This window comes from Pimephales promelas, chromosome 5 (genome assembly GCF_988280905.1).
Source record: "Pimephales promelas chromosome 5, fPimPro1.hap1.1, whole genome shotgun sequence".
NCBI lineage: Eukaryota > Metazoa > Chordata > Actinopteri > Cypriniformes > Leuciscidae > Pimephales > Pimephales promelas.
The window spans coordinates 15,310,801-15,319,314 of NC_142773.1; the positions used below are offsets into that span (position 1 = coordinate 15,310,801).

The following is an 8,514-nucleotide window of genomic DNA, read 5'->3' on the forward strand; positions in this document are numbered from 1 at the left end:
TCTAAAGCCATCACATTAGCTTCTCCTCGAGTATCAAATCCTCCAATCTGTGCCAAGTGTATGTCACCTGCCCATGCTGCAGAAAACACTCTCATTGGCTGGACTAAGGGGGGACGGGGAGGCACAGGTTGTTAAAAGCTAGTGATCTGGATGCAGATTTCTCTTAGAGAAGGTGAACGGAGAAGCGGCACTGAAGTTCGACGACGTGGTAAGTGTTAGCACAATGTTTTTCTTTAGAAAACGAAAAGACCTAGTTTATCAACGTCCATTTGGTGTCCACTTCTGTCCTCAGTGCATTTAGCTGCTGTTTGCGTGCAGCTATTGGTACAATGCCCAATATTCTCCACCTTGTCATCCTGCTGATGGCCTTGCTGGAGGTAACAACAGGGACTCAAGCATCACTATCCAAGACCACACAGTGGCCGCGACTGAAACCCACTAAGAAGCCTCCGCCTCGAGATGGAGGTCCTCCACAGCCGCCCCCCCGCTTGGGGTCCCATTCGATCACCACCACTGTGAGTCCCACCGCTATCGGCGTCACCGAGGAAGTCACGGACTCCATGATGGATGCGTACTCGATTTCCCCCACCGACAGCACCACTTACTCCAGCGATGCGTATTCTGCCGACTACCACACGGAGGCCATGGTTCCTCCTGGGGCGGGCCCTGGGAACTACACGTTGGACTACAACGAGTGCTTTTTCAACTTCTGTGAGTGTTGTCCACCAGAGAGAGGTCCTCCAGGACCGGTAGGAGAAAAGGGATTGGCGGGTAAGAAGACGAGTGGTAATTGCCTAGTTGGTAGCTATCCGTATCAATTGTTAAATTAATCTAAACTCACTTTATTTGTAATCTTGTTAGGCGTTACGGGGGAGAAGGGGGAGATGGGACCTTCTGGAGCTCCAGGTCAAGATGGACTCACTGGTGCTCCAGGGTCACGTGGAGAAAGTGGTCAGTATGTTAATGGCATGTGCTTGTGTTCAAGTTAAGCATGAGCAAGGGATGGTCAAAAGAGTTCAGTGAACAAGACGTAATATTGGTACTTTGTTTTCGCTCTGCCGAAGAAATGCACAATCTGAGGCGCAAGTCATTTATTACATGAAAAATTTGTATATAAAGTGGGTTCTCCTATTGCACCAACTTCCATTTTTCTTTGTGATATTTTGCGACAGTTTATAAACAAGTGACAATTTTGTTCTTGTCGACTGATGGAAATGATTGATTTATTCGCAAATGTTCAATACGATATAACAAAGTTTGCGCATAAGTTTAATTCGCAACTTTGGATGAAAACATAGCTAATAATCACTCTCTCATAAACGTTTCTAAATAAATTAATGAAATCGCGACGATCGCATACATTTTATAAGGAATGAACTTCGCGACCATTGAAAATGTATGTTCTATATAGTATGAACGAAATCCAAATGTCATGTGACAATGTGGATGCAAACTTTGGAATCTCAGTAGTAGCACGTCATCTGGGTACTTTCCACATGGCATGGGTATTGTTTTATGAATACTACATACTAGTGCTGTCAAACGATTGAAATATTTAATCGCGATTAATCGCAATAATGTCGTAGTTAACTCGCGATTAATCAAACATTATTATCTATTCTAAATTTCTTTTTGTCTCATTATTTTCTCTCATTTTAATGCTCTTATCAACATGGAAAATCGGCTTGCTTTGTGCAAATGTTTTTTATTGAAAACAACATTGGCATATACGGTGTTCAATTTCACACTAAAATTCTCACTTGGAGAAAATAATCTGTGTATGGGTTTGTTTGGCCATCATCAAGCGTTTTTTCAGACTGGACATGCTGCGATGATAGCTCCGTTCACAACGACAAAACACACAGATCACTTTGGTCTTGTCAATCCATTTGTCGAACCATTTGGCAACTTTTAGTAAAGTAAAGTTTCCATTCAGAATCTTATTGGCATCCATTTTGGCGTCTCGCACTCGTCATCCACTTAAAATGTAACGTTAACCAACTATTTGGCCAGCTCATAAGCCCAAATGAGTGTGTGCAGGGTGCCTGTTGTTTTGTTTCCGGTCAAGCTAGATCCGCTTGCGCTTTGGTTGACGAAGCAACAAAACGTCCTCGTGCGGCACAAGCCATTGAAATGAATGGGTTTCATAGCGCCGCGTCCTGTTGCAAAAGCATATTAAATAAAAAAACTACAAAGTTTGCTAGGCCAAAAAGACCGTTAATCGCGCGATAAAAAAATTTACGCCGTTAAAATGGGTTTGCGTTAATAACGCGTTTTTTGCGCGTAAAGAGACCTTCCCGAAAACTCTTCTCCTGATTTACAAATACTTCGTAAACGTCAGATGTGATAGTGAAATGAGTGTGTGTGTTTATGAATTCCAACCAGTCGTAAATGGGATGCGCGTGCACATTCATTCTCAATTATACCATAATTCAGGCCAATTATATCCGACTGTATATAATAACATGAATGCGAATGAAAAAGAAAGATTTCTCAGATGCAGAAATTGAAGTTTTATTATCAGAAGTTCATTCAAAACGCCACATTTTATTTTCAAGCGTACATAGTGGCATATCAGGTCCTAAAAAAAAGCTTGGCAGCATATTACAGATGCAGTTAATGGAGTTTCATCTGTTAATCGAACAGTCCCAGAAGTGAGAAGAAAATGGTTCAGCATTAAGCTTGACAGCAAAAAATGAATTAGTTCACTTCGTAAAAATCGTATTCAAACTGGAGGACCGCCATCGATCACCAGATCTGCTATTACTGGCTCTCATTATAAAAGTAAAAAGAAAAAGCGTATGCAATTACTATGTAAAATATTTTTTCAAAATGCTGTTTAAATATGTACCCATTGGTGAATTAAAATGCAGTCTTATTAATGAGCAAAACGTTCGGATGTTAAGCGCACCATTTACGCGTGGCTGGGAGCAGGTGTAGATTTCTTGCGTACCAACTAACATTTGCAAAATACGAACATTTTAATGAATCCGAAAATTTACGCCAGAACCACGATTTACACACAAATTCGTTCTGCTCGTGTTTCATGAATGAGACCCAATGATTTTCTCCTATTATAGAAGGGCTGTAGGCGTATTTGGATGCAGACTGTTTTTGAACGAAATGGTGGTTGAGGAACTGATTCAACGACCTACTACTTGTGTAATGACAAAGTTCCTTTAAGTGCAATTCTATTGTCTTTGGTAACGATCTCACTTGAAAAATCCCCACCACAAATACACACACTGACTGTCTGTCTAGAACGCACCAACACAAACAAGAAGAGTAATACAATCAGTGAAAATTCAGTGGAGTTGCACTCTAAAGGACTGGAAATAACTGTTATATCAAATATATTAGATGTTATAATCGTACGTTTTACATTTAAGATTCCATATAAAGGAGTCAAAAGGAATTCAGGCAAACACTGTTTACACAAAGACCATCATTCTTTTTTCACATCTTCTATAGTTAGTCTATCCAAAATTATAAACAAAGGATTATGGAAATCATCTGTTGAATGTGTATACAAATATCTTTGTTTTGCGAGAACAAACATGTGTGAACACCTTGACCTTAACTAAGGAGAATTACGTGTGTATTTTTAAGACAACTCCTATGTCAATATTAAAAAAAAAGATTGCTACGCCTAGAGATCAAACAGACTGAACCTTTCCCTTTCTTGTAGTCCTGCATGCTCTTACAAGTTGGCAAAACCTACCATTTCCCTGAGATTGCACAAAAGGTGGTCTGCAAAATTGTGTGCCTAGCTCTCTATCTCTGAATCTTCTCTCGTTCTAGCCTGAGCAAGCTGGTGTAACCACTGAAGTTCTAAACACACCAGTGTTCAGGGTTTTTGTTTGCTTGTGAGCCTTTGTGTATTCTTAAGGATTGAGATCTATTCAAAATCACTGTGTCAGTAAAGAGTAGACATTACACATTTGTAGACAAATGTCCTTTCCTCCTTTAGGAGAGAAAGGTGATCCTGGAGTGAGTGGGCTACCTGGGATTCCCGGTGTTACTGGGAAACAAGGAGAGAAAGGTACATTCATTTGTGACAAAAGCTCTAACCCAGTCTTTGATGCACTGTATGATATGCTTTCTATGTTGATTTTTGGACTGTTCTCAGAAAACTATATTCTACTATACAAATAGTGTGATATATGTTTGTTTTACAGCCTTTTTAAGCATTTCATTACATTAACATTGACCTTATCAAACTTAATGGCTTAAATATATTAAAATCTGGGAAAATTCAAATTTGTTCACCAGTAGCCTTTGATTACAATTAAAGGGATACTCCACCCAAAAATGAAAATTCTGTCACCATTTACTCACCATCAAGTTGTTCCAAACCTGTGTGAGTTTCTTTCTTCTGCTGAACACAAAGGAAGATATTTGGAAGAACGATTGGATCTTTGGCACCATTGACTAATATTTTTGTCTTCTACTATGGAAGTCAATGGTGCCAAACAACAGTTTGCTTCCAATCATTCTTCAAAATATCTTCCTTTGTGTTCAGCAGAAGAAAGAAACTCATACAGGTTTGCATCAACTTGAGGGTGAGTATATGATGACAGAATTTTCATTTTTGGGTGGAGTATCCCTTTAGGAATTGGTCTTAAATTTCGAATTCTAGTCTATGTTAATGTGCGCAGGTGAAATGGGCCTCAAAGGAGACAAAGGAGATCCCGGTTTGCCTGGGCTGAAAGGAGACCCAGGGGACAGGGGAGAGCCCGGCTGGAATGGAACAAAGGGAGAAGTGGGTGAGCCTGGCATACAAGGACTGACCGGCCTCCCCGGACCAGATGGCATCAAGGGGGAGAAGGGTGACAAAGGAGACTGTCCATTTGGAGAGAGAGGGCAGAAAGGCAGTATGGGGGAGCCAGGGCCTCAAGGGCCAAAAGGAGACATGGGTGCGCCAGGTCTGAATGGCACAGATGGGCTTCCTGCGCCCAAGGGGCTGAAGGGAGACCCAGGACCCCCAGGTAAACAGGGAGAGCCTGGTCCTCCAGGACCTCATGGACCACCAGGGCAAAGGGGGATGCCAGGGATGAAAGGCACACGAGGCCTAAAGGGAGCACGAGGCGTTAGGGGATTCAAAGGCCTTCCGGGCGAACCTGCCGTTCAGAAGCGCTCAGCCTTTAGCGTCGGTCTTTTTCCTAGCCGATCATTTCCGCCACCTGGCCTGCCTATCAAGTTTGACAAAGTCATTTACAATGAGGAGGGCCACTGGGATCCCCACGGCAGCAAGTTCAACTGCACTCACGGGGGAGTTTACGTCTTTTCCTACTACATAACCGTGCGCAATCGCCCCCTGCGCGCAGCCCTGGTGGTGAACGGCATTCGTAAACTGCGAACTCGTGACTCCCTTTATGGCCAGGACATTGACCAGGCCTCCAACATGGCAGTGCTTCGCCTATCATCTGGAGACCAGGTATGGCTGGAGACTCTGCGGGACTGGAACGGTGTTTATTCCAGCAGCGAGGACGACAGCACGTTCTCTGGATTCCTGCTCTATGCTGATGCCACCAAGGACTGATGGCCAGGAATCGCACTGACCTCTGGATAATCCTTAGACGTATACTTTGTTTTGTAGGGGTGAATTGGAAGACACTTATATTACCTAAATACTTGAGCCCTGAACTTAGATTTGTGTACTAACAGTTAATTGTACAGCCACTAATTATTATTATGCTACCTGTTTTATCACCAGAACAACTTGATTGTGATTTGTTTTTAATAAGCTGATGATTTCTGGCAGCTATTTTTGTAGGTCCTAACATATTTATACAACTGGCAGCTTAAGCAATAAAATAAATTTTGCTTTATTTTGGTCTTGCTTTCTTACCTAAACCTACACCAAGATTCTGATTTTTTGTTGTTGTTAATTTTTTAAATAAATGCAAGTGTTAGTTTAGTTAATTATAAGTGATAATAAAAAAACATTTACCAATGAAATGAAATCTATACATCATTAGAGTGTTAGTAGAGTATCATTAGGCTGGTAGGGTTAGCATTAGAATAGTTCTAAAGGGAATGAAATGTTCAAAAGGGTTTGTTGGTCGCAGGTCGTATTAAGGGGATGGCCATTCTCATTGTAGGGACGATTTAATTGGACAATGATTTGTGTAGTGCATAATGAGTCATCATTATGTTTGGTCAATTTTTTTCAAGTATTAAATGCATGTTTCTACTAAAAGATGGCTTTGGTAACTATTAAGATATTTCTGAATAAAGATAACAGACAAAAATTCACAAAGCTCTAATCTTGATTTCACTTTAAATAATTGTTCCGATAACGTGTTTGAATATTAGGTAACAACGACTGAGCAATGAAAAGGCAACAAAAAATGCAAAATATTCAGTCACCCGTTGGCACACCATCGATCACAAAAACCACAAATGTATTTATTAAGGCGAACCGCCTCGAAAAAAGACAATTTAACCACTGACAAACTGAATTAACAAAGAGGAACTGATCAGCAAAATAAGTAAGAGCCTCACTGACAGACATAGACGCTTATCGCAACTGAAGTACAAGCTCAGAGATTACTACAGAACTGAATCGGTGCCATTGTGACTATTATAAACTGCACTGGGATTGGGAAACCACAATTTACAGCATTATTTGCATTCTGCCCATTCAGAAGACAGAAGTGTGAACAGCCAAACCACAATGAAACATGGAGCTCATCAGGTTGATTCACTTCTCATGAGTCGGCACAATTCGCTTCTCTACTGAAGATTAAGAAATCGGTATGAAAATGATTTTAAACACATTACCAAGGCAGGAAGAAACAGCTGCAGCCACAAATGTTTGGGAATGCAGCTGGAAGAAATTATGACTATATTAATGCGACTGAATTTAAAAGAAAATACGTAAATTTAGTCATTTTAAAATCTTTATATATTCTAAAGTACCAAATAAACAATTTGCTGCAAAGAATCTCTAAAATGCTTTCATTGTTTTCATCTGGAGCAAGATATACAATGGAAGTGGGGTTTACTGCATATATATAAAAAAAAAAAATCAAGTAAAAAAAAAACTTGAATATAGTTTGCTCCAACTAAACTCAACCTTACATGGGGAAGCAATGAAATAGTTAACTTTGCCCACCAGCGTTTGTTTTATTAAGGTACACGCATCAACACTTGAATGTGGGCAAGTTTCACTAAAAGAAGCGACATTTTGAATTTGAACAAAAAGCCAAGAAAATCGTATTTGTTTCAAAAACTACGTCTGGATCAGACAGGTGGAGTAGATTGAGTCCATCAACACCCCTAAAACTTCACAGTCCTACAGCTCGTCTTTCATTCAGTGAAATTAGGCAGTTTTGATTTAGATTCTATGTTTATAAACATGTTAGCTTACATGTGTGTAAGCAATGCTTCCATCGCTTGTTTCTGCTTCTTTTGCACCAGCGTTTTGATCAGTAGAGATCAGTACTCTTTCAGATGTGTAATAGCGCCCCCTACCATATAACGGAGAATCTCGTCGGTGGCAGGGAAGGAGTTAAAGGTAAAATATGCAGGATTATTGCAGTAAAATATCCAAAAACCACTAGGCCAATGTTATATATTTTGTTTAGTTGATTACTTACAATATCCCAAATATTTCCAACTATTTGTAAATCGTGAGAAAATTGCGATTTTTAACCAAGGAAACGGGGCGTGTGAGCAGGGGTGGGGAGTCGCCAGTCAACGACGTTATATCTGCGTTACCACCGGTTTCCGCCAGGTTTGACCTCGTACTGCTATAGTAACCATGGCGACAGACGTGGTCAACTGGGTCGGTTATGCCCGTTATGCGTGCTCAACAGCGTGAGCGTCCCTAGCAGGGTTTTGTTCAAACATTATGGACCAGCAAATCAATGTATATAAAACTAATCAATGTTATATAGTTGAACATGATGAAAAGTTAGAATATGATCTGTATGTTATTCTCTAATGTTAATCTAGCTTAGTCTCATACAGCCAACAAACAACATTCAACACACACAAATGCCGTTTAGTGTGATAATGAAACTGCTAGAGCAAGTGAAGTAGCGCGGCGTTACCTCAAGCTTAATTCGTCTAATAAACTGACATGTGTGAGTAATTCAGCGTGTAGTACGGTAGAATTAAACGTCCTTATTCCTTTATATCCGCGGGACTCGCGTTACGTGTGCCGCTGGTATACGTCTAGCAATCGTGCACTGCTTCACACCACAGTGATGTTAAAAACATCAATGTATTCACTCTGCCATAAAAGATTCATCAGCTTGACGACAAGATCCATAATTCTGCTTAATGCGGAATATACGTCATTAATATACGCCTATGTTATTGTAAGAGGATAGCGACCCCTGGTGACGAAACAATCTCGCATATTGTACCTTTAAGGTAGTTTCATGAAATGGGCCACAGTAGTACAACGCCACATGCCTGGTGAAAGAATGAACAAAATAAAGTGACACATGATTGTTTTAGTTAAAGAAATTAAAAGGTTACCTATTTGAACAAAAGAGTTCA

The 8,514-nt window shown here is 40.4% G+C and overlaps 1 protein-coding gene across 1 annotated transcript; it reads left to right on the forward strand.

Annotated features, from left to right (window-relative positions):
• The first annotated feature begins 297 nt into the window (after window positions 1–297).
• On the forward strand, window positions 298–5,824 carry otol1a (otolin 1a). The gene is made up of 4 exons (XM_039661233.2): window positions 298–771; window positions 862–951; window positions 3,971–4,042; window positions 4,659–5,824. Exons 1-4 carry the CDS (start codon window positions 330–332, stop codon window positions 5,540–5,542), a joined length of 1,488 nt encoding a protein of 495 aa, XP_039517167.1. The 5' UTR covers window positions 298–329; the 3' UTR covers window positions 5,543–5,824.
• Window positions 5,825–8,514: the final 2,690 nt, after the last annotated feature.

Bases quoted from the DNA above. Each gene is read 5' to 3' on its own strand.
- otol1a (XM_039661233.2), top strand. From the start codon at position 330: ATGCCCAATATTCTCCACCTTGTCATCCTGCTGATGGCCTTGCTGGAG. The intron at 952-3,970 runs GTCAGTATGTTA...TTCCTCCTTTAG, and splicing joins AGGGTCACGTGGAGAAAGTG to GAGAGAAAGGTGATCCTGGA. The intron at 4,043-4,658 runs GTACATTCATTT...TAATGTGCGCAG, and splicing joins TGGGAAACAAGGAGAGAAAG to GTGAAATGGGCCTCAAAGGA.